The 24,885-nt window shown below is 39.0% G+C and overlaps 1 protein-coding gene across 1 annotated transcript in view; it reads right to left on the bottom strand.

Moving 5' to 3' along the window:
- The window catches only part of SIM1 (SIM bHLH transcription factor 1), a gene marked incomplete at both ends in the record, with an annotated part of 66,473 nt that overhangs the window by 11,737 nt on the left and 29,851 nt on the right, over window positions 1-24,885 (bottom strand). Inside the window, one exon of the mRNA XM_084227901.1 lies at window positions 12,351-12,519. Within this exon, the coding sequence (XP_084084027.1) occupies window positions 12,351-12,519 (169 nt within the window). The remainder of the gene's footprint in view (window positions 1-12,350; window positions 12,520-24,885) is intronic.

Raw genomic sequence — 24,885 nt, 5'->3', positions numbered from 1 at the left:
TGAAATTTTTTTATGAAATTCAGTTTAATTATATATAGCTCCAAGAGTTTTGTAAAAACTTGACAAAAAATTAGAGAATGCATTTTAAAAGAAAAAATATCAATCTCAAATCACATTCCAGAGTTGAGGATGAATTCGTTAGAGGAATTGAGCCACAATTATTTCCATTTATATTATAAATAATTAGAATTCAAATGCCGAATCAAAATTCATTTGTTAGAAATTTTGAATAATTTTTCCATCCCTTTTTTAAGAAGATTATATAAGTTGTCAGCTTCCCAAAATCAATTTTTAAAAATGTGTTCACAAGATTTTCACCCAGTTTTTATGATTTGATCCACTTACAGTATAATCTATTATTTATCATGACATTGTTTTTAACTTTAATTCACATTGTATTTTTAGTTCAAAAAGTACTCTGGTAAGAAATCTTTCATACCTGTAAGTTCCCCGATATATTTCATGAAGTAGAAACATGGGAACTTTTTTAATATGCTTTAAATGTGGTTTGAAATGTCATAGACCTTCTCTTAATTCACCCCCCACAGCTACAAAAATATTCCTGGGATTTGGTTCTCTCATTTTTCTCACAGAAAAGTAACCAAGCTGATGTCTCATTAGCTGTCAAGGGTGATGTGCAGCTGGGAGGTTCTCAACACTCTGGACCAGAGGCCTGGTTTCCTCCAATGTAATTCTATCAGGAATTTCCTATAGGGTTCCATATGGAGAGAGCTGTTCCCAAACCATGAAATCCACAATCCACATCCTTTGGTAAATCCAAAGGTAAAGTCCTAGAAGCTTGCAAGTGTTTTCATTGCACTGAAGATTTTAAATAGGAAATAAGCACAAAATAAATGTTTAATTAAGTAAGGCCTCTATGGCACAGCATACACAGCTGTAAATGATCAAGAATATCCCAACTTATATGGATAACACAGAAATAGTTCTAGTCCATTGGGTAAATCCTGGGTTTCCAGGACCAGTAGCACTAGTTTTAATGCTAATCTTCTTCCATGATGGGCTTTGGGCATGGGCCAGAACCACTTCCATCCTTTCACTGAAGCCCTGGCTCACTCTCTGATTTTTCACATATTAAGTGGTAGATTAGATGGGCATGAATTAGATGGGTACAGGTGGTGCCACCTGCTCCAACCCCTTATCGAGGCTTTATTTGGTCTTCTACTTGGTTATTCTGGATCTGGACAAAAGACAGGCTGCCCACGCTACTCTCGGCAGTGGCCTATAACAAGGCAGACAGATTGGCAGGCGAATTATTGGCCTTCTGCATGCAGAAAGAAGAGGTCTATAAGATTTATAATTTTGTGAAAAGATATTGAAGTTTGAAGGCCCTCCGTTGAGTTAAGGTCAAACTGGTGTCTGTAAATGAAAAGAGGGAACTACCTTTTCTTTTTATAAGAACAGTAAAATAATGATAAAAATTGAAATAACATGAGCTATCTATTAAACATATACATCAGAATCTTGACCTTCCAGAAAAAGCACAATTCAATTAATACTAATACATTAAAAGTAACTCCTAAAAGTCTGTGAGAAAAAGGAAAAAAGAAGGGTTAAAAAAATCTAGATTTCTTAAAAACAACCAAATTCAACGTCCTTAACTATAGAAGTTCCCTATTATGAGTGGCCCAAATATGAACTGTCAAATAAGGGCTATCTCTCTTTAATTTCATAATTTAGCTGTAATAAAATTTAATGTTACAGATTTTGTGAAAACAAATTTCCCTGGATACACATCAGTGGTGGATCCAGCACTCCCCTCTTCTCTGTTCAGTTCTCTGTTTAGCTGGGAGCCAAATCATAAATTCCAGCTATCACTTCCATGAAGCCAGAAGCAGAGCATTTCTATCAGATGTAGCGCAGCTGCTGCACCCACAGCCCAATTCCTTTTTTGATACTAACTCTCCCCCAGATCCAAATCATCTTATGTCATAGAATGAAGATGAATTTACCATGAATTATGCCTCACAGCCAGGAATCTGTGGGGTGAGAGGTGGAGTTGTGGGTGTGCTTTGGTGAAAGGGAAGGATTTGGAAAGCTGGATAGGCAGGGTTTCCTCAGTTAAGGTACACAGCAGAATCCAGCTAGAATAGAGACTTGACAGAGGGCAGGGGTGAGGCAGGAAGAGGTAAAAGCCTGAGCCAGATTGTGAAGACTGGATTTCATGCTATAACCAACAAGGAACCTCTGTAGATTTTTACAGTAGGAAAGGCTAGGTAGGGGGCAAGAGGGAGGAGGTAAATGATGAAAATCATATTTCAGGAAACTTCTGGTAGGAATGTCCAGAGAGACCAATAGAACAATAAAGAGGCAAATAAAGTATCTTAAATTTAATGTTCTGAAGAACCTAAATGCAGACAAAGGCAGTGGAGACAGGGCAGACAGGAGATCAAAGGTCAAGAACATCCTGAAAGAAAATGATCTTCACAAGATCTTTTGTATCCAGAAGATCAAAATCCAAAACAAACAAAACCAAAAACAGTACTTTAAGTGACTTTCCTCCATTTATAGACAAAATCAATCCCTCATAGAACATAATGCCACTAAAGGTATAGTACAAAAAATGCATATAGATTTTTTTTTTAAGAATAAGAAGGCAAACTTGAAATGATCTACTAATCATGGCAACTAAACCCTGGAGCTGAGACAAGAGTCCATAAACAAGGATGGGTAACTGAGATGGAAGAAAGAGCAAATGGCATTCTTTACACAAATACTCAAATTTACTGCAATTATTTTATAAACAAAAACACTCAAAATAAATATCAGCTGTCACATATTTCCATCATGTACTGGAAATGACAGTAGGGACATGAAAACTGGAAAACCCATTCTAGCCCATCAGAACAGGATGTGGAGGGTTCTCTGTCCTAGAATGTAAGCCAGAAATGCTCATTGAAAGTTTTGCTCTTAAAAGAGCCTGTTGATTCTACCACATCCGGTTTCCCTCGGCACCCAAGTGCTGGTTTGTACTGCCCCATCTCCAGCTTTTGCAAAGCAGTTCCCAGTCTGTTCTGCATGTGTACCTCTGGCGTGGTTACTTCAGTTGTAACTTCCTGAGTAACAGAACACTTTCCCTCCTTGGGGTTTTTACCCTCAATTTAAAAAGTATCCACACACTTTATAATGTATCCATTTATTCAGTCATCCATTAACATTTGGTGAGTTAAAATGTGGAAGACACCCTCTTAGACACTGGGCTGGGGGTGGGTGGGAGGGAATTATGAGCAGATGAAGTTATTACTTTCAGAGTTCACAGCCTAAGAGAGGAGATACAACACATCCAGAAGTGGTAGAAGGTAGATTATTCTCAATGTGGGTTCAAATGAAAACTATATGTTTCATAAAAGATTATTTAATCTGTGTCTTAAAAAATAGGCAGAATTTCAAAATATAGAGTGAATGCAGGCAGAAACAAAATGCAGGAGCACAAGTGTGGAGGTAGGAAAGGACAAGACATTCTGCAAATATGAACACAGCTCCAGCTGTGCCACAGGGTTCAGATAATTTAGAACCCAATTATAGGTGACCTTGAATGACAGCTAGGGCTGTGGCACTGACATGATCAATGGTCTTTTATGATCAACCTGTAGGACAAGGCAGACTGGGGAGGAAAATTTCTCAAACCGGGAAAATTAAGGTATCACTGCAGTTCTCCAGAGTGAGGGAGCTCTGGGAAAGGGGAGAGAAAAGCACAGCTAGTAGTCAGAGGAAGCATTAGTCTGGTCCTTGATGGGGCACCCTTTGTGTGCTAGCTAGATTTTCTTAAGTGTCATCCTGCAGTCCCCACTGCAACCCTTGCAAATCAATAAATGTGACCCCACTTATAACTCCTAGGGCATGTGAAGTTACTCCCTGGAAGCAATTGATTCTCTAACTGTTCACCCCAATTCCCAGCCCCAGGCAACTGATGGAAAGACAGTTCAGCCCCCAAAATATATCACAATGACCATCACCACCACCACATGACTTCATCACTTAATACTGCAGTTTAAATTATCCATTCACATTTTTATCTCCCTCACTGAATCTGCAAGCTCTCTAAGGCAAGGGCTATATCCCCAAACTTTACATCTCATCACTCTCCTGTTTCTTTCTCTACCTATCCTATTGCCTTCCTGGCCTCACCCATCTACGCATTCATGCACTTACTTATTCAATATCTACAAAAGACTTTCCAGTGCCTGGGGCAACCTGGTTCTCAAGGGCAACATCTGTGCTCATGAACCTTATAGAAGCCATTTATAGAAGCCCCCAAATTTTCTTCCTTCCATCTTTTTTATTTTACATCTCATTCCACTTCCCTCATTTATGCCATTTTTTCTCACTTTTTCTTATTAGTCCTTTCTTATGTCTTGTTGTCTTACTTACAACTCTAATATGACTAAAGTTAGCCATATGTTTTGTTTTTTAAAGATTTATTTTTATTTATACAAGAATTGGGGTACAGGCCAGAGGCACGGGAGGGTGCGAGGATTCACCAGAGTAGGGAGCAGAACGGGCAGACAGACCCTAAGCACTGCTGAGCAGAGCAGCGGGTGAGGCAGGAGAGGTCTGCCGCACCATGCGGGACTCTCCCTGGCTGGCTGGGAATCGAACCCACGCTGCAGAGGCTGCGAACATCCTCACAGTGCTGCGCTTAACCCACTGCGCCACCGGAGAGACCCTAGCCATCTGTTTTTGTGAGCTTTGTTATCACTGGATTCTCACTATTGGGGATATATTTTATATGAAATATATTACTATATGTTATAATGTTTTAAGATAGTTAACATCAATGAAGCAGTTTAGTTAAGACAGTTGCTTGTTCGAATAAACTAGAAAAAACATGCATGGTGTGATTTCAAATTACATCTACCTAGTTCATCTACCATGAATACCTTTACCAATAGCTAATACTACTGTGCTCCAAAACAAAGTGAAGAACAAAGAAGTTCTCTATAATATCATAGGTAGACTATTCCAGAAACAGTATTCCATTGTTAGTTCTCTTTCATTGTATCAACATTCTATCCATCATATCTCCCAAACACATCACCTTCTTTCTGCAGACACTCTTACAGACCACTCTTAACTTGCACATTCCCTTGCAAGTTAGTGAGCCCTGAAGAGCAGACTTCACTAACTATTTCAAAGAAGGCACACTGTTTCTTCCTGAAACCCATCTACTGAGTGAAGACAGAGAAGTATGAGAGCAAACAAACAAAAAATACAGGGAAGTAGGGTAGTGACAGGTAAATCTGGGGGTGTAAAGAAGCTGATTATGAAGAAGTATGTGGCAGAAGTGATCCCATTAAAAGTGATCAGAGAAGTTAGTGATCAGTCAACAGCCCCTAGACTCTCTGTCTGCTCCTCCCCCAACCATGTATCCTGGAAATGAAAAGGGAGGAATCATGGCATTGAGGTTTAAAAATGGACCACATCTTATAGTTCCTCTCTAAAATGTTGGTATTGGGCCTCCCTGGTGGTATAAGGGGTTAAGATGCAACCTAGGAAGCTGTCCGCAGCCAATGCAGCACGAGTTCGATCCCCAGCCAGGGAGCTGACCCACATGGCGCAGCAGACCTCTCCTATCTTGCCCGCTGCTCCCCTCAGCATTGTATTTCAGTCAATCTGCCTGTTCTGTTCCCCACTCTGTCTCTGGTGAATCCTCTCACTGCCCCCTGCACCTCTGGCCTGTATCCCAGTTCTTGTATGCATAAAATAAATCAATCTTAAAAATAAATAAATAAAAATAAAATGTTGGCTTTGTGTTCCCAATAAGACCATGGACACGGTTCCTGAAGGTCCCACCTTTAGCATTTTAGTGCACATGACAGGTATTCAAATACAAGATTAAGTAAAAACCAAAGTACAAACCTGTAACAGACTTCTCTCCTGACTGAGAATTATTTCTAAATAATTTTCTAAAGCAATACTGAGGTTCATTTAAAAAGACAATATAAAAAGCTGATAAGGGCTTACTCTAATAATCTAGTATTTTTACAGGAGAGAGATTAATCTCAAATTTACACATTGCTAGAAAACATACACAAGTCTTTACAGTGTAAAAAATTCTGAAAGAATCTCAACGCCAGAATTGTAAGACTCAGAAACAGCATCACATAACAATCACCGGAATGGATAGTACAACCAGTGTGGATGAGGAGGTACAGAACCCAGAGACCACACTGGCCTGAAATGGGACAATCTGCTATACCACAGGAAGCTCCAGAATCAAGGGGTCCAGAGAACCACTCCACACACTTGCCCTACCAGAGGTTCCTGAATAGCTCTGCCTTGCTACCTGCCTCACAGTTGCACCTGGGGATAAGAGCAGCCTGGTCTGCTGCGGTCTAGGGCCCAGGTACCTCACCCAGGAAAGAACAAGTTTCCAGGAAAAAGACAAGGCCTGTGGGTCGATCATCCATCCATGTCTTGCAGAAGGGGAGAAGTAGGAGTGGTCAGAGCAGCGGAGAGAGACGGGGGAGGTGGGTGGTGGTATGTGGATGGATTATTGGTGGGAGGGCTGTACCTAAGGGGAACAATAACTATGATCCACAATGTAGGAAAATAGAAAAATAAATATGTTTTTTTAAAAATCTGAAAGAATAACCTAATTTTTTTAATAAGATGCAGTAAAATTATTTTGTTGTTAGTGTTCAAGGATTACATGTTTTGTGTCATATATGTAACATGAAATGAGTGATAGCTATCCTGGAAGTGATGAAAGCACTATGTATAAAGGACAACCATGCTCAAGAAATTATTTTATTTTCTCTGTAACTTAAAAAGTCAGCACAGCAGTCTGGTGTATTTTTGAGGCCAGAAAAAAACTTTCAGTAAAAATGTCTACCTTCACCAAAATGAGGCCAGATTGCTGGCAATGAAAATTAAGAGGATTCTGTGGGATTATTTAAAATAACAGATGTGAAGTAAACCTGCAAGTGTTACACTGTATCTGTAGAAAGTGATTAAATACTTTCAGATTTCAGGAGCACACACAGTGTTATGCACTGCACTGTTATTATGGAATTATATAGTGCATTGATTATTACTGACTTGGGAAAAAGCAAAAGGAGGGCAGGATGATGCAATAAAACAGGAGGCAGTACACTGTCTGTAATAAATGTTAGCACTATAAATATGCCAACATGGAAAGTGTAAAAGGAAACTAGAATCAGGAGACTATTCATGACTGACATGATGAAACCACAAGATAACTTCCAACTGTTTAGAATAGCTGCTATTGGTCATAAACACAAGTGAAAAATGTTGTAGCAATCACTGCTATCAATTGCTAGGGATAAGGTCTGAAAAATAAATTCCATAAACTCTGTATTTCTAATTCAACAGAACTATGAAAAAACATTAAGTTGCTATTCACATGCATATAAACTCAGTGGTGATTAAATACAATTATTGTAATGGTAAAATTGCCACTATACAGCAGGATAGGATCTATGTACTGAATCTTTGGAAATTAACTATAATATTTCTAATGACAATTTTTATGAAACCATTCAAAACAATTCTATTTTCTTGTTAGAGTAATACACGGAGGTACAAAGGTGATGAATTCATTCATTAAGTGACTATAATATAATCAAGTCTAAAATCATTCCCAAGGTCATTTCATACTAGGAAGGGACATTACGGTTCATCTACTATTGCAGACAAACTGGGTTGTGGCAGCAAATTACAAATTTTGCATGTCGTGCATGTTCAAATGAGAGTCCCTAAAAAATTCAGAAAGCAGTATTGCTGTTTACTCTCCATCAGACATCTCTCAGAAATTTCCAGATATGCCTAATATGTGAGAGAGAAAAGAGCCTAATAAATAATATCCATAAAAATCATTAAATAGCCATTTACATAAATAGATGTTACCCCCACAATCTCTGGAAACTGCTTCTTAAAAACTCTGATGAGGGCCTGCCCTGGTGGCACAGTGGTAGAGCTCTGGCTGCCTGTAGCCTCTGTAGTGCCGGTTTGATCCCCGGCTGCCGGCAAGGGTCCCACATGGCGTGCAGACCTCTCGTGCTGCGACCGCTACTCCCCTCAGCAGTGTATTTTGTCACTCTGCCTGTTCTGTTCCCTGCTCTTGCTCTGGTGGATTCTCTCACCCTCCCCGTGCTTCTGACTGTACCCAGTGCTTGTATAAATAAATAAATCTTTAAAAAAAAACTGATGATGAGAACTGGCACAAAAATATGTAAACATAGAAATAACAGAAAAGATGTTCTCATTATTTTGATGTAAAAGCAAAAGTGCTTAAAATTAAATATAATTTAAAGCTTGCCCATTCAGTAACTAAAAATGTATTTATTATGCATTTATTGATTATACAAAGAGAAACTCAGTGTAAGTATGTTATTACCTACAAAAGTAAGCTTTAGAAGTATAATTTCATTATCAGTCTATAATGATCAATATATATTCACAATGAGAAGAGATCCAAGCAGCCTGAGATAAAAAAGAATGCTCTCCACTTTTCTTCACATTGCTTTTTACATCAGTAGAGAACTTTAGTTTAGACTTTCAGAGATTCACACCAGGACTACTCAAATGAATTTCCTAACTAATCTATCTTGCTCCAACTACAGGAATACTCTCATTTCCTGTTCAATTTTTTTATTGGTTCTGTACAAAACAAACTCTAAACTCCTTGACCTAGCAGATATTTGGCACCAATCAATGTTTCCCAACTATCACCCTAGTCTCCTACCACAGGGACCTACACTTCCCAACTTCTCCCCAAGCCCAATCACACCAACAATGTAGTCCTGCATGTCTTTATTATTGTGGTCTTCTCTTTTCTTTTTGCCCATATCCCTGAGTTCTACCCACAAAGCCAATCTTCCCCAGTCATCCAGGCTACATTCCTGTAGCTGATAACATTCATAAAGTCCTTTGTATACACCATCCCCTATACACTATTTATTCTAGCACATAATTTATCATTCCAACTGTACTGCAAAACTTAAGGGCATTTCTCATGCCACTTCCTTATATTCCAGTACTGCTGCCCCAACCCCTATCCTCATTTACCACAATGGGCAGCAGAGCATCTTTCTGACTCAGGCACTAAGCATCTACTGAGTCAAAGACACAAATAACAATGACACATAGAAAATCAAAATGTACTATCCCTTAAAAATATAAGGACAATTTGTACCATCTATGACTTTTGAGAAGCAATTTTAAAAATTTTTGTGAGTATTTAGACTCCAAGATTGTTTTCATCCAGCAAAGAGTTATAAGTTTGTCCTGAACATCATGCTTTTCCAATGTGTCCCCTAGAGGGACCTCAGCTCACCCCATGACAATTAACAGCAAATGCCTATTCCTCTTGACACCAGCAGCTCTTCAAAGCAAAGACAATGTGCTCCCTTTCTGATCTCTATATATTAGTAGTTCATGTAATAGGAACTTAGTCAAAGATTGATCTAATACCATGATTACCTAAAGTAAACACAATTAAAGAATAACCTTTGCTAGACACATAAATGTTAAGTAAGCTTAATTCATGACTGCATAATTTCAAGTGAGACATATGACCAAAATTCTAACAACTACATTTATGTAAGTATTAAGCACAAAAATGAACACACAACTGAACAGGGAAATCCCATATAGACAATTGTGTATACATGTGTGCAATTTGTACACATTCTAGAACATTTCTAGAAGAACGCACAATTTTTGAAAGGGAACATGAGATTAGAGAGGGGTTTTCTATTTTCACTCTTTGGCTTTTCTTCTTGTTTAAATAAAATGTGTAACTTTCTAATTAACTACTACTGTTGCTGCTGCTACTACTACTACTCTTCCTCATAGAAACACACACATACATAGGAGTAGTGTAATGGAAGTTAAAACATTTTTTTAACAAGTAGTTAGTCTACCCCTATACTAACGGGAATGTTAGCTATTAAGCGCTAAGCATGAAAGAAAGCACTGACTTACAATAAAGTTTTAGAAGCCCAGTTGACAGATTTTGTTTTGGTGGCTCAATTGCTGTACAACAAGGGATAAGTTCCTTTTTAACTTACTTTTTCCTAATTTAAATTCTCTCATCTGGGGGCCTCCTGGTGGCACAAGGAGTTAAGCACAGTACTGTGAAGCTATCCGCAGCCTCTGCAGTGTGAGTTGGATCCCTGGCCAGGGAAGGGACCCACATGGCGAAGCAGACCTCTCCTGTTTCGCTTGCTGCTCCCCTGAGCAGTGTATTTCAGTCAGTCTGCCTGTTCTGTTCCCCTCTGTCTCTCGTAAATCCTCTCACCACCACCCCCGCCTCTGATCCGTAACCCAGTTCTAAAATAATAAATAAATAAAATTTTTTTTAAAATCTTTCGTCTGTGTGTCCAACATGTCTACATATTTAAGAAGAGAACTGCCCAAAGGAGTAATCATCCTTCCAAATAGAAAGAAGAGACAGGAAATCTCTTTTCCCAAAGTAGAGGATAGTGATAAGAACTTCTCATTAGATATCTAATAAAGAGACGCAACACCTCCCCTTCAAAGTGACTTTAACTAAAATACACTTAAGAAATAAAACAATCAGTCCACCTAACAGAAGGTATGCACTGAAAAATGTTCAGACATCATATATCTACTCCTCACCCTTTCATCAAAGTGAAGAAATCTGATGTCCTTTGGAAGATTTCAAACCATTTGCTATCTTGGGGGCCATAATCTTCTCATCTTCACATAAGAAGCTGCTAAAATAATCTTCCAAATTATAGCTTCTTAGTGACCATTAATTTGATGAAAAGCAATTCCTCAAACAGCGTATATTTGAAATAAACAGGATAAAACAGCTCTGATTTAGTAAGGAAATAATTTCTATACTCACTAGGTTACCACTTTTACTTTAAAAATCCACTAAAAACATAAATGATAAAGGCCATCGTGAAATGACTCCCAATCGTGAGGTTTTATATTGGTCAAGAATCATCTCCTGAGCTTTTCTAATAAACTGCAGGAAGTTAGGCATGGTACCCTTAAAGAAAAGGATGGAGTGATCACAGATGTTAAGAATGGGAATTCACAGTTCTGTCCTAATCTCTCCAGGTAAGATCAGAAAAATGTTTTCCTTCCAAGAATCTGGATTCATCTTTGTACTTTGCATTGTTTCTAGAATAACTTCCTAGGTCTCATCGGCTCACCACCTCACAAAGATGGGAAGAGAGTTGCTTTTCCTAGCACTCCTGTCATCTGGACGGTCCTCTCTGTTTCATTCCTTCTCATAAATTGCCCATCTGTGTTCAAATCTGATGCTGAAGTATATCCTTGATCCTTTCCTTTACCTCTTAATATCCTTTTGCTTCAGATCTTGTCCTAAGATTGAATTTTTCTACCTCAAGCTCTTGTTTTCCATATTTTGCTATGCCAGGTACATCCTTCTGGTTAATCATTGTGGGGTAAGGATTTAGGATCAAGCTCCTTGAAATAACAAAGTTATAGTTATCGTTATGGTTCTGAGACTCAGTTATGCAACAGAAACTCTCATAACCTTCATAGTAAAGCAGTAAACTATAAGGTCGGTTCAGAATTTTTTTTATATCCAAAAGGGCAGATTGATTATGAAAAAAGGGGAGAAGGAAAAGGGAAACTTGCATAGACACAAGTGGGCAGAAAGAGCTGCCCCCAAAGGGGCAGGTCTGCTAAGAGAGGTCTGCATGGTTGCCGGCGGACAGCCTTGAGAGCTGCCTCTGCTGAGGGAGGTCAGTGAAGAGAAGCCCCGGCATGGTATAGTTCACAGCGGGCAGGAAGGCTGCTGCCCTGTGAAGGGAGAGAATGGGTGAAAAGCACCTGCATAGTCACAGGTGGGCAGAAGGACTGCTTGCCTCATTTCAGATTTTTATTAGCACAGTTATTTTAGAGGAAGAAGGGAAAAGAGAAGAAGTTTCAGAAAGCTTTCCATATTTATACATTTAAAAATTGTTAAAACCAGGCCTCCCCTGGTGGTGCAGTGGTTGAGTGCTGGGCTGCGAGGCTGCCAGCAGCCTCTGCAGCGCCAGTTCGATCCCCGGGCCGCCACCAGCTAGGGTCCCACATGGTGTGACAGACCTTTCCTGCTGCCCGCTGCTCCCCTCAGCAGTGTATTCGTCAGTCTGCCTGTTCTGTTCCCTGCTCTGGCTCTGGTGAATTCTCTCACCCTCCCACGCTTCTGATTGTACCCAGTGCTTGTATAAATAAATAAATAAATAAATCTTTTTTAAAAAATAAAATAAAAATAAAAATTGTTAAAACCAAATAGCAGTTCCAAACAGTTTTAATCCTCCCTCAATGGCAAGATCAAATCAGGTCATGGAAAAAGTAAGTTGTGAAACAGCCAATGCACCTACCTGAGGATACGGGGAAGTCCTAGATTTTGACTTTGAGCTGGAGAGTCTGGCTTTGGCCCCCTTCCTATTGTCAGTCATGGTAGGAGTGGAGCTGCTGGTGTAGGAGAAGGCTGGTTTGGAGGATGAGATCTGATCCAGGGAGAGCTGCAGTCCTTTGTATTCTGTGTCCCTGCAGGTAGGGAGGACAGGCCCTTCATCAACCATCACCAGAAATGGATTTAACGTGCTCTCTCACCAGGAATGAGAGTAATCAGTATTTCAAAAGGAAGCAAGCAGAAGTTAGCCATGTCATCAGTTCCACAAACACCTCTATTGAGAAAAGCCTAACATTTAACTAATGTGTATGCATGTAGCTGCACATATACCATATTATATAAGTTCATGAAAATGTCTTGATCAAAAGATGCATTTTTCCATGACACACACACACACACACACACACATGGCTCGTTTCCTCTCACATGTGGAATATAAATAACCAAAGCCAACAAACTAATACATTATAACCAAAAAAAAAAAAATCAATGACTGAGAAATATTTAGTGTTTACCAGAGGTTGGGAAGAAGAGAGGTGAGGGAGGGGAGGGTAGAAGGAGTCAATGTGATAGTGGAAAGAGCACTAGAATTTGGGGGGTAAGTGACATGAGGTCAAGATGCACCCCCAAAATTTATATCATTTGTTAAATGTAATACATTTTTATTAAATAGAAAACAATTTTAAAAGCATTTTAACTACTCTGATATGTAGAAAGTAAATCCATAATTCAACTTCTCTGACTTTTTGTGTCCTTCCTGGTGACATATAAATTATAAGACCTAATGAAAGATTTCCTGGTGGGGTTACACAACAGAAAATTGATCATCTGGTAGTAACTGATTATTGGCAAGAAGAATATTTTCTATCAACTGTTCCAGGATCAATTATTCTGGTAAGCATTCCAAATATTCTTAGAGCTAGCAAACTAGTATAGCCAGACATATAATTAGGTAAAAATCTCTTTAATCCATTTAGCAAATTCAGTTACCTCAGGGTACATTTTACAAATTTTATCCATTCCTTCCTTCATTCAATGAATATCTGTTAAGCTCCTGCTACATGCTGGACTTTGTACTATATGGAGATGAAAAAGGGTAAATAAGATACCTAGAGTTCCTATTCTCATTTGTCCCACATCTAGCAAGTATAAAAGTCCTCACAGCAGGCATTTTTTTGGCAACAAATTCCTCTAGCTTCCTTCATTTTTCCTCTTCTCTAGTGGCTTTGCATTTTTAAAAATTGTGTATGCCTTATTAATACTCTTTGGATTAAGAAAGTATATAAAATATAATTAAGTTATATATGTAAAAGTGACTAGCAAATTTCTCTGGATTATAAAATGTTCATTTAACTTCTTTCTTTTTCTCTCTGTGTTCTTCTACAAAGAGGTCAGACAAAATCAAAAGCATAATTCAGGCAAGTAGCCCTCAGTGACAAGGAATAGAAACCACTAAAACAATACTATCACAGTCACGAACACAGTGGAATAATATATGCCAGCAAATGACAGTGGCTTCATATCAAATGGTTCATGAACTAAATGCAGTTGTGAAAAATGCTCCTACTTGAGCAACAGAAATTTAGGAGGGCATGAAATTTGTCTTTGAGGCTTAGGAAGTCTGACTATGTTGCTGCTGTAATCAACTCTGAAGGACAATACACACCACTGACTCAGCACTCTTTGGTCAGAAATTCAGTGCCCTCCAAAATGTGACTACCACCTATTTTTTGACAATATTTCAACATTTTCTTTCACCAGCCGCTCAATTCCTCCAAAACAGTTCTCTCCAAACTGACTTGATGCTTCCTTGACTTTCTCCCTACTCTAACACATATAAATCAGCTCTTACAAAGAACTGGTCTCCCTGAAACCCTTGCTGACTGTGGAATCTATTCATGTCTTCAATACTTGTTTATTGAGTGGCCCATGTTTAAAGGACAAGAGTTGAGAGATACTTTTCTGTATTCCAATGGTCATCTGCACAATATTTACATAGATGGAGGAAAAAAATAAGGATGCAACTAAGAATGGATTGTTTTCCTCAATGACTACTAATAAAATCAACCCAAAAGCCCTTCTCTGTGGGAAAAGAGTCCCCTAAGCCACCTGCCCTGAGGTTGTCTGTGCGTGACAGGGAGCCAGGAAAGCATGGTTCTCACAGGAGGTGAAGCAACCACGCTTGGATGCTTATCCCGTATCAAATGCACATTGTCCACCAGGCAGCAGAGTACCCAGGCAGTCCTCGCCTCACAGACCTTAGCCTGGCAGCAAAAATCATGCACCCCTAGAAATATGGCCAAATAATTTCTAAAAACTCATTCTTAATGCAACATTTCAGCACAGTAACTTCATGCCTATAAGCAGAGAATAAACAAGAATTCATTTTTCTCTTGCATGTTTTCAGACACTGACAGTATGCATGTCAACTAATTGAGTCCAAAATTTTTGCACAGCTTCCAATGATATAAATACTCAAATTAAATAGGCTTAAATAAAAATTTAAAATCAGTAAATATCTGATTTATCACATGAAAATGCTAATAAATATAGAGATATGCAAATATTTTTGATAGATCAATAAAAATATTAATTAAAAAATCCACCAAATTTTGGGCCTCCCCAGTGGTGCAGCGGTTGAGAGCTGGGTTGTGAAGCTGCCCACAACCTCTGCAGCACCAGTTTGATCCCCGGCTGCCGGGCGAGGGTCCCACATGGTGCACAGACCTCTCCTGCCACCCGCTGCTCCCCTCAGCAGTGTACTTCATCAGTCTGCCTGCTCTGCTCCCCACTCTGGCTCTGGTGAATTATCTCACCCTCCTGCACTTCTCACTGTACCCAGTGCTTGTATAAATAAATAAATAAATCTTTTTTAAAAAAATCCACCAAATTTTAACAGATCAGAAAGCTGAGGGTTTAAGCCTGTTGCTGTATAACAACCAGCCTAAAGTTTCCTCTATAATTCATAAGAATGTGGTGAGGTGTACATGAAATACATAAAGCATAGCATCTGGACCATCATAAAAACTCAGAAAATAATAAAAATTATTTCTTAATTCCTATGCTCTGTGACAATGTTTGGCCCCTGACTTCCCCTGAACAGTAGTTTCACTTTTGTAGCAGCTGTAATGCATGTCATTACAAACACCAATTTATACTGTTATTCTTTGTTTTCCACTATAAATTCATTTTCATTTGCTCTCTTAATTTTTAGTCTCTAAAAACGATTACAGTAAAGATGCTTATTAAGGTAAGTTATTTATTTCTTTTTTTTTTTTTAAAGATTTATTTATTTATTTATTTATTTATTTATTTATTTATTTATTTATACAAGTACTGGGTACAGTCAGAAGCGCGGGAGGGTGAGAGAATTCACCAGAGCCAGAGCGGGGAGCAGAGCAGGCAGAAGGACCGAAGTACACTGCTGAGGGGAGCAGCGGGCGGCAGGAGAGGTCTGCGCGCCATGCGGGACCCTCCTCTGGTGGCTGGGGAGCAGCCGGGGATCGAACCGGCGCCACGGAGGCTTTGGGCAGCTTTGCAACCCAGCGCTCAACTGCTGCGCCACCGGGGAGGCCCGGTAAGTTATTTATTTCTAAGTCAGCAAACCAGAACGTTAGAGCAACCCAGAATCGATATTCTAATGAGTTTTAAATAAAAATTTAAAATCAGTAAATATTTGATTTATCACATTAAAATGCTAATAAATCTAGAAAAAGGTATGCAAATACCTCAAATTAAATAGGAAGTTTGATTTTCCTGCCCCTCTGTTCAAAATTCTAACAACATAAAAAATGTGCCAGGATGGAGAGCACAACTTAAAAAAAAAACACTTAAAGACATTTCAAGCATGGTTGATAAGCTGCCAAGAGTAGCCTTGAGTGGTGCACTCACTAAGAACAAAGTATTTGTTTTACTATAAGAATTTATTAAGTTGAGTTTTCATTTGTATAGATTAAAGGCTAGATGCTGATGGGAATCACATTCCCAGTTCCACTTTTCTCGTCCAAATTCAGACAAGAGAATGTGGTCCTATATCTCTCTCCTCCCCTAAAGGGAGGCATATTTTGGTATCACACAGATTCTCAAAGTTAGATGTGGGTTTAATAACACCATTCAACGCTTCTTCATGGAGCAGGACACAATAAAACAATCAGATACACAAAAGTTAGGCTTTAAAATGAGTATGGTTTAAAAAAAAAAAAAAAACTTGACTCACCTGACTTTAATAAAGGAAAGACACAGCCCTGCTCCACTTCCAAGCTTTCTTGAAAAGTGTCGCATTAGACTACCTAAGTGACCCTCCAGGCAGCTGAAGCTGTTCTTCCAGTGTATCAAGAGGAACTGCGGCATATGCCATTTAACGTATTTTCAAAATGACTGTTGATACCAATTTACATTTAGTTTTTTCATCCCTTTGACTTGTATCTGAGCTGCAGAAATCCCAGGTAGCACAGCTCTGAAGGCAATGTGAAATGGGTAATTTTCAATCACCAATACTTGCAGTTTGCCAATCTCACCCATATTTGCACAGACCAAACTAATCCTCTAATTCCATTATGGACAGTCAGAAATCATTCAATTTGCAGAATTAACCATCTGAGTCTACTCTAAACTTTATGATAATTGTGTACATATTTGGAATGACTCAAATTCCAATAGAATAAAGGGGGGCCTTTCTTACCTCATTGGCCTTCTCAGCCTTCCCTTAAGCAATACACCCTGCCCACTCATGAGGTAAATGCCAACCTGCCTCATAGGAAGCTCAGTGTGACACCCTTACACAACAAATACAAGATGACTTCACATCTGAAATGTACTGTAAACTTCAGATAAATGCATTAATATCATTTCTATTATTTCAACTGGGAAACAAGCTACCATAATGCCGAAAGTTTTGCCTAATATTTTGACAACCTTCAGTTGAGCTAGAATGGTATCAGAGAAGAGGTCGAGTATTTTTTCAGTTCCTGCTAAGACTGCAAGAATCTTCCTCCTCAGTTCCGCCACACCCTATTCCACTTCCATTTTGGACAACTGAACTTTTGTTTCTGTCTTTCAGTTTTAGGGATGGTATTCTGGACCTTCTTTGTTGGGCTTTACGTAATGTGGCAATTCTTAAAAGATGTTGCCAGATTTCCCAGTTGAGCTATTTTTTTAGACAGCTGAAGGTGATCAAATTACGGAGGTGAACGTGGAAACAGCGACATACAATTGATTTGGCTCCAAAGGCGCTGACTGAAATAAGCAGAGGATTGCATTAAACCGTGATCGGATTAAGTGGGAATGACTGTGCCTTATTCTAAACTTTTTAATTGGATTCTGGAGTCACTGTTACACGAAGTGCATGACCTCCTTTATATTCTGGCAGAGTTACTGCCCAGCCACTGCATAAAACGCCGCAGCAGAGAGACCTACTTTATGTTTCATTTTCAGACTCCCATGGAGCCCAGCAGAGATAGATGATAAAGAGGATCCCATACTGTGAGGGGCTCACAGACTAAGACAATGTGCTGGGAAATTAGGCTAAGACACCCTTGGAAATGTAATAGTTTCATACTAATAAGTGGATTTGTGTTTGTGCCTTGTGGTTTTCTCCATTTGATTTGTCATTTTAGTAGTTCCCCCAAAGTCTTTGGGTTTACATAAACATTGCCTCTGCCTTTGTATGTTTCATCCAACATGATATAGAGTGGATGGCATCACAAGGGTAAGACAGTGCTAGGCACAAATTTACCATCACATTGTGATTTCAAGAAGGAAACACACGGGTATAAATAATAGGCAAACAATAACAATCAAAAAATAAGTCAAAAACTGTAATGTTTCAATAAGATGTGGCAAAGTCAACCATCCTCACAACAGGAGCTATATAATACCTTCGGATCAACCAATGACACAAGGAGAAACAGCTAGATCAGACCTGCCAGCACACTACATCCTGATTTGATTCCTTACCTCCGGAGGTCACAGTGATTTCCCCCTGTTCCCTCCTCTGAGATGCTATGCCACTCACTGCCTCCCACTCATCTGGCATTTACAGTTCGGTCTTACTGACTGGGGAATGACATATCTTGATAATAACCTCCCAAATTCCTTCTCTTATAACAGTCTTGATTTACTGTCTAATACAATATCTTACACAGAGCAGAGGTGCTCACTTGCAAGTGATTAACAAAACAATTTTCATTGCAATAAACATTCATTTCAAATCCAAAAGACAAAAAAAAAAAAGAAGAGGAGGAAGAAGAAAACCCTGGAAAACTGTTCTATATGAAAGAGAAAGACATTTGCTAAGTAAGTAAGTTTATGTGAGGGATATCTTAATCTCCATGCTATAATTAATAATCATTGTTCTGAAATTTGTGACAGTATAAATCAAAGAAACAAATTGTGTTATTGTTTTAGTGTTAAGTATATTGATAAAATGTACTTTTTTAAAATCATATTTCAGGCACAGCAAATGTGATACTTAGGCAAATTAGGATATGAAATTAATTTCATCTCAACTACTTACTAGAACTATTACACTTGCATGAAGGAGTTTCTAAATCTCCAGAGAAATAACTCCTACAAATCAATAATGAATACATCTAAATGTCAAATAAAAACAAAATAATATAAACAATGCACAAATTGCTGAGCAATAATTGTTTAAATGTTTAACCTCACCAGTAACAGTCTACATGAATTCAAGCAGCTATCACATGTCATTTTTGCCTTTCAAATTTGGCAAAGATTTTTCATATGATAATAAATCCCAATAAAGATAAGCTGAATTAAATGGGCATTCGTATATATTGCTGGTAAGAGTAAACTGGCAGTGTTTATCAAGAATCATGAGAATGTTCAAATCTTAAATCTAGTAATTCCACTTATAGGAATATATCTTCCTAGAATAATCAGAGATAAGTATCAAAATTCTATATTCAAGGGTGCTTATCAGCATAATTTCTTATATTTATTTTTTTTTTAATTTTCTAGAGGCATGTCTTATTTATTTATTATTTGTTTGTTTGGTTGGTTTATACATGCACTGGGTACAGTCAGAAGTGCGGGAGGGTGAGAGAATTCACCAGAGCCAGAGCGGGGAGCAGAGCAGGCAGAAGGACCGAAGTACACTGCTGAGGGGAGCAGCGAGCGGCAGGAGAGGTCTGCACACCATGTGGGACCCTCCTCCGGTGGCCGGGGAGCAGCCGGGGATCGAACCGGCGCCGCAGAGGCCGCAGGTAGCTTCGCAACCCAGCGCTCAACCGCTGCGCCACCGGGGAGGCCCTAATTTCTTATATTTAATTGTAAATAATCAAATAAGAACTAATAATAGAAACATTTACATAATTACAGTATACTGGTGGTAAAATATTATGCAAGTATTAATTTTTATCCGAATCATGTGAAAAATACTACTTGTAAAGTGAAAAATTATTTCTTTTTAAGTTAACATTACAGTATATACATGCATACATAACATGCACCATAGCACCATACACATATAGCGAGAGATTAAAAAAATAAAATGTTAACAGTGGCTACCTAGAAAACAGATTAAAGATGTTCTAGTTCTGCATTACCTTAATTTTTCTCTATAGGAAACATGTATGACATTCACAAACTGAAAATATTTCCTTAAAAAAACCTAATTTAGGCAAATTTAGGGTACTTCTACCTCATATTTAAATAGCTTCCCCATTCCTTTTCTATTTCCACGTTCCTCTTAGTGAGTGATTAAATTACAGAAGAGAAAGCACCATTAAACTTCTTCTCCCATAGGTTCCACTTCTCAGGCACACCATCTGTAATTTTCAAATGTCCAAATCTCCTTATGCTCTCCCAGCTTGTACATTTCACATACTCTCTGATCTATTTTCCGCTCTTTCTACCTTACAGAATTATCTGTCTGAAGGCTTTCATGTGAACTGTGTGATTTTATACTATTTCCTTAGAGAACATAACTTCAATTATCATGTATCATTGAAAAAAGGAAGTATTGCCATATAGTTTCTTAAAACAATTTAGTTTCATGGGAATTGTTTAAATGCAGTAAACACTACAGTGAGGATAGCTACCACAGTTTTGGGTATATTTATGAATTCTCCAGGTCTAAGTTCCAAATTTTATGGCTATTAGAAATTTTCTGTTTCTCATTTTCTTGAGGTTAGGGAACAGGAGCACAATGTTTTTCTTTAAAAATTTAAATGTAATGTGTGCTGCTTCTTTCATCAAAGTCATAAGTTAAAAATTATTCTCCTCTCCCACAATCAAAACCTCAACTTTAGCTCACTTCTAGAAAAAGAAAAAGTGAAAAATAAATGGGAAAAAAAGTGATACCAATAACAACCAAGCTTTTCGTACTTTTTAAAATTTTCAACAAGTAGAAGATAAAAGGTTTGCATAATATCCTGGCCCCCTCTTTTCCATCTCCTTCCATTTTGTTCCCACCTCCCCACTGTCTGTGATCATTGCCCTCATCTTCACTATCATTTTTTTTATAAAGATTTTTATTTATGCACACAAGAGCTGGGGCACAGGCCAGAGATGCAGGGGTGGGGGTGAGAGGATTCACCAGAGACAGAGTGGGGAGCAGAACAGGTAGACCGACTGAAATACAGTGCAGAGGGGAGCAGCAGGCTAGACAGGAGAGGTCTGCTTCAGCATGTGGGTTGCTCCCTGGCCAGCCAGGGGATGAAACTCATGCTGCAGAGGCTGTGGATTGCTTCACAATGTGGTGCTTAACCCCTTGCTCCACCAGGGAGGCCCAGTGTAGGGTAAGGTAAAGTATCAGGCTTTATTGCCCTCCCATTATTAGGATAGAGGAAGGAACCCTGTGGTCCCAAATACATGCCTGATGGCGGGCACCTGGAATAGGGTGTGGGCCTATGTAGATGGGATTCACCTGGGCTAAGACTGGGCTTTTAAGGGTAGCATCATGGGAACAAATAGAAGAGAAGCAGTAGAAGCAAAGAAGCAGAAGCAGAACCACGAGAGAGCCCAGACAGAGTGAAGACTTGCTGGGGGCTGGGAGGCCTGCCAGCCTCCCGGACCCTAGCACCCCTGCCTGCTGTATACCTGGTAAATCCCAATAAAAGCCTGCAAAGGCCACCGAGGATTCTGACTCCTCCCTTACCCCATCTGCTGGGATCATAGAAAACCTGCTCACTATCCTTCCTGCCTTCACACCCCGCTATCATTTTTCAGCCAATGTTTTTCAAATGTATGTTCCCTTTAGAATTTTTCCAAAATCTAAAATAAATATATACTAAGAGTCCACCACCCACATTTTATATTTGCTTGAGGTTCTGTCCCACAGGAATAGTTTTCTCACATAGTTCTTCTAACCACTACAATGCTAACTCCTAAACCCTGAAGGATCTCCTCTGGCAAAGAAGGTGAAAAGAACAGAACTATTTTCAACTCCATGCAGACTCCAGGAACAGAAGAAATACCTACAATCATACAGAAATAAGATTGTCAACACTCCTTTTCAACCCTGAGAACTTTGGATCCCATACTCAAGATCACGAGATCCACAGATTCCCCACAGGGTTTCATGTGGGGAATCTCACAAAGCCAAACCTCAAGGCATTGCTGGAGGCTTTACCCTTTGCCACAAACAGAAAGGCATCTGCAGGTAACAGAAAAGCAGAACCCAAGGTGCTCAACTCCCTAGGAAAAGATGCATCAAAATGATGGCATGATATATAACATTTTCAAATGCACAATTCTTCATTTGTTTTACTTCCACATTTTAATTATGTCTATGGCATTTATCTTATTAAAGCTCTTCCAGCTAGTCTATCATTAATGTTTCTTTACAGTTGCTGTGCAAACAGTTCATTCATATCTATGACATATCAAATCTCACAGACATGTTCTTTAATTGGATTCATTTATTTCTAATCTCCTTATGCCCTTATTACTAAATACACACTAAATTCTGTCATTTAAATGGCTAAGATAAATTTGATATGTATTTTATTTTTGATTTTGATTTTTAAAAAAGATTTATTTACTTATACAAGAACTGGGATACAGGCCCGATGTGCGGGAGGGTGAAAGGATCCACCGGAGACACAGTGGAGAACAGAACAGGCTGAGAGACGGAAGACACTGCTGGGGGAGCAATGGGAGAGGCAGGAGAGAGGTCTGTCGCACCATGTGGGTTTCTCCCCAGCAGGCCGGGAATTGAACCGGTGCTGCAGAGGCTGAGGACAGTTTCTTGGCACTGCACTCAACCTGCTGCGCCACCAGAGAGGCCCTGAGATGTATTTTATTAACAAAAATTCACAATTCAACAAATGTTCTACCATTATTGTTATTGTTTTTCTTGTTGTTACAAATCTAAACATCCAGACATTATTTAAAACTGCCTGATAGATAAGTTGTAAACAAAATAAGTTCTGAATTGTTAGAGATTTTGAATTGTCCACTAACATGCCAATATTTTCATTTTCTCTATATTTGGAGTCAGAGATTGTATGATACTATATAGTGTGCATAGTTACCAACAGAACCCATTACAGAGTAGGTAGCTGCCTACTTTTATGATTTGTAGAACTTAAGGCTTCTAATCCCCCATGAAGATGTCTCAGTAATAATCTACTGACTGATGCTTAAAATCTACCATTAGATATTTATTTCTTTAGCTTGAGCAGGTGGTTCGGAGTGGGGATAGTAAAATAAGCCTCATCTATTACTTTTCATTAATTCAATTTATCAACTCTTTTCCCTAGAGCAGAGGTTCTCAACCTTCAGCATGTATCAGGCACCTGAAGAATTTTTTGAAACATCTTGCTAGGCTCCATGCCCTTAAAGTTTGTCATCTATAGGTCTAGGTTAGAACCTAATAATTTTCTTTTTTTAATAAACTCATAGTTGGTGTTGATGCTGTCAATCAAGGGACCAAACTTTGAGAACTAGATTAGTTGTTATTTGAGATGAGAAAAACCAAAGGGATCAGATGAAAAGGGGGACCATGGAGGAAGACAGAAAGCCCCTGAAAATTCAGGACGTGAATATTCAAAAGACAAAATTCACACTTTCCCTAGAACCTGACCTCACTGCATGTCTTACCAAATTACCCCCTTGCACACACTCAATTTCTTGCTCAGCTTCCTTTTGGGCACGTGTTCCCAACAGACCTCATAGTGCTGATGAGCCTCGGGTCTTGGTCTTCAGATTTCTTTTCTATTAACATCAGCTCTATAGTGATTTCATCCACTCTGCTAGCTTTAAATTCTTCATGTTGATGACTCCTAACTTCCAATCCAGACCTCCCCACTCCATGACACCCAGGTACAATCACCCTGGCACTTCCACTCTGATGAAGACAGGCATCTTCAACTAAACGTGCACAACACATCTCTCAATATCTGCCCCTATCTACAAATTCGTTCTTTCCCACAACTCATCTAAGTTGCTCAGACTATTCTTGATGCCTTGTTTTTTCACAACTCATAGCCATTCCATCTGCAAATCCCACTGGTGCACCTTGAAAACTCATCCTGAATCTGACACTTACAATCTTCCTCTTTCAAGTCAGCTGATTTCCATTTTTTCCCAACTAGTCTCCCTGTAGCAATCCTTTACTCTCCCCAAAGCCTATTCTCCACACCAGAATGATCTCCTCAGGACTTAAATTAGCCCATGCCAGGCCTTTGATCAGAAATGTCCAATGACTTCCCAAAGGCTTCAAAATCCAACATGATCTTCTTATTAGTCTAACCTCATCTCCTTCTGCTCTTCTCTTTCCTTTCACCACTCCAGAGGCTGTGACCTTCATCAACTTCCCAAGCTGGTTTATATGTCAGGGCCTTTGCATGTACTTCCCACCACCTGGAATGTTCTCCCTGCAGGTCTCAGAATGGGCGCCTCCCTCCCTATGTTCAGAAGTCTTCAAACACACCTTCCTTGATGACTCTGTGTCCTGCTTGATTTTTCTCCCTTCATTTACTGACATTATTTGTTTATAAGTACCATCTGTTTCTTCCCACTAAAATTTATGCTTCCCACTACTTGAGGGTAGTGACCTTAACTCTGTCTGTCTGTCTGTCTGTCTGTCTGTCTATCTTGGTTACAACATGGCCTTACCACAAAGCCTGACGCACAACATGCACTGGGGAAATGCTTGCTGAGCAAATGCATGAACCATCCTCAGTCAGTTTTCTATAAAGAAGATTATGCTCTACAACATTTCTTACATCCTCTTAATTATAGCAATAGAAATTAAACTGATTCTAATGACAGAAATTTGTTTATAATAAAGGTCCTATTAAGTCAATCGAGAAGAGAGATTATAATGTAAAATGCCAACTTGTGTCTCTAAATATTTTCTTCTGGTTTTCAATTAGCCCTCACAATAAAATGCTACCCTGCTCTTTGCTATTTCTTTAACTGCTCTAATTGGAGGAATGAAATTGACACCCACTCTGCCCTCCTCTTTGTGGGCTTCATTCTTCCCGCATTCCTAAACCATAGCGCTGCAGGGGTCCATTACCCAAATCCAG

The sequence above is a fragment of the Talpa europaea genome (assembly GCF_964194135.1).
Source record: "Talpa europaea genome assembly, chromosome: 2".
NCBI classification, from domain to species: domain Eukaryota; kingdom Metazoa; phylum Chordata; class Mammalia; order Eulipotyphla; family Talpidae; genus Talpa; species Talpa europaea.
Note: the sequence above shows the minus strand (reverse complement) of the source record. Positions and strands in the feature narration are given on the sequence as shown.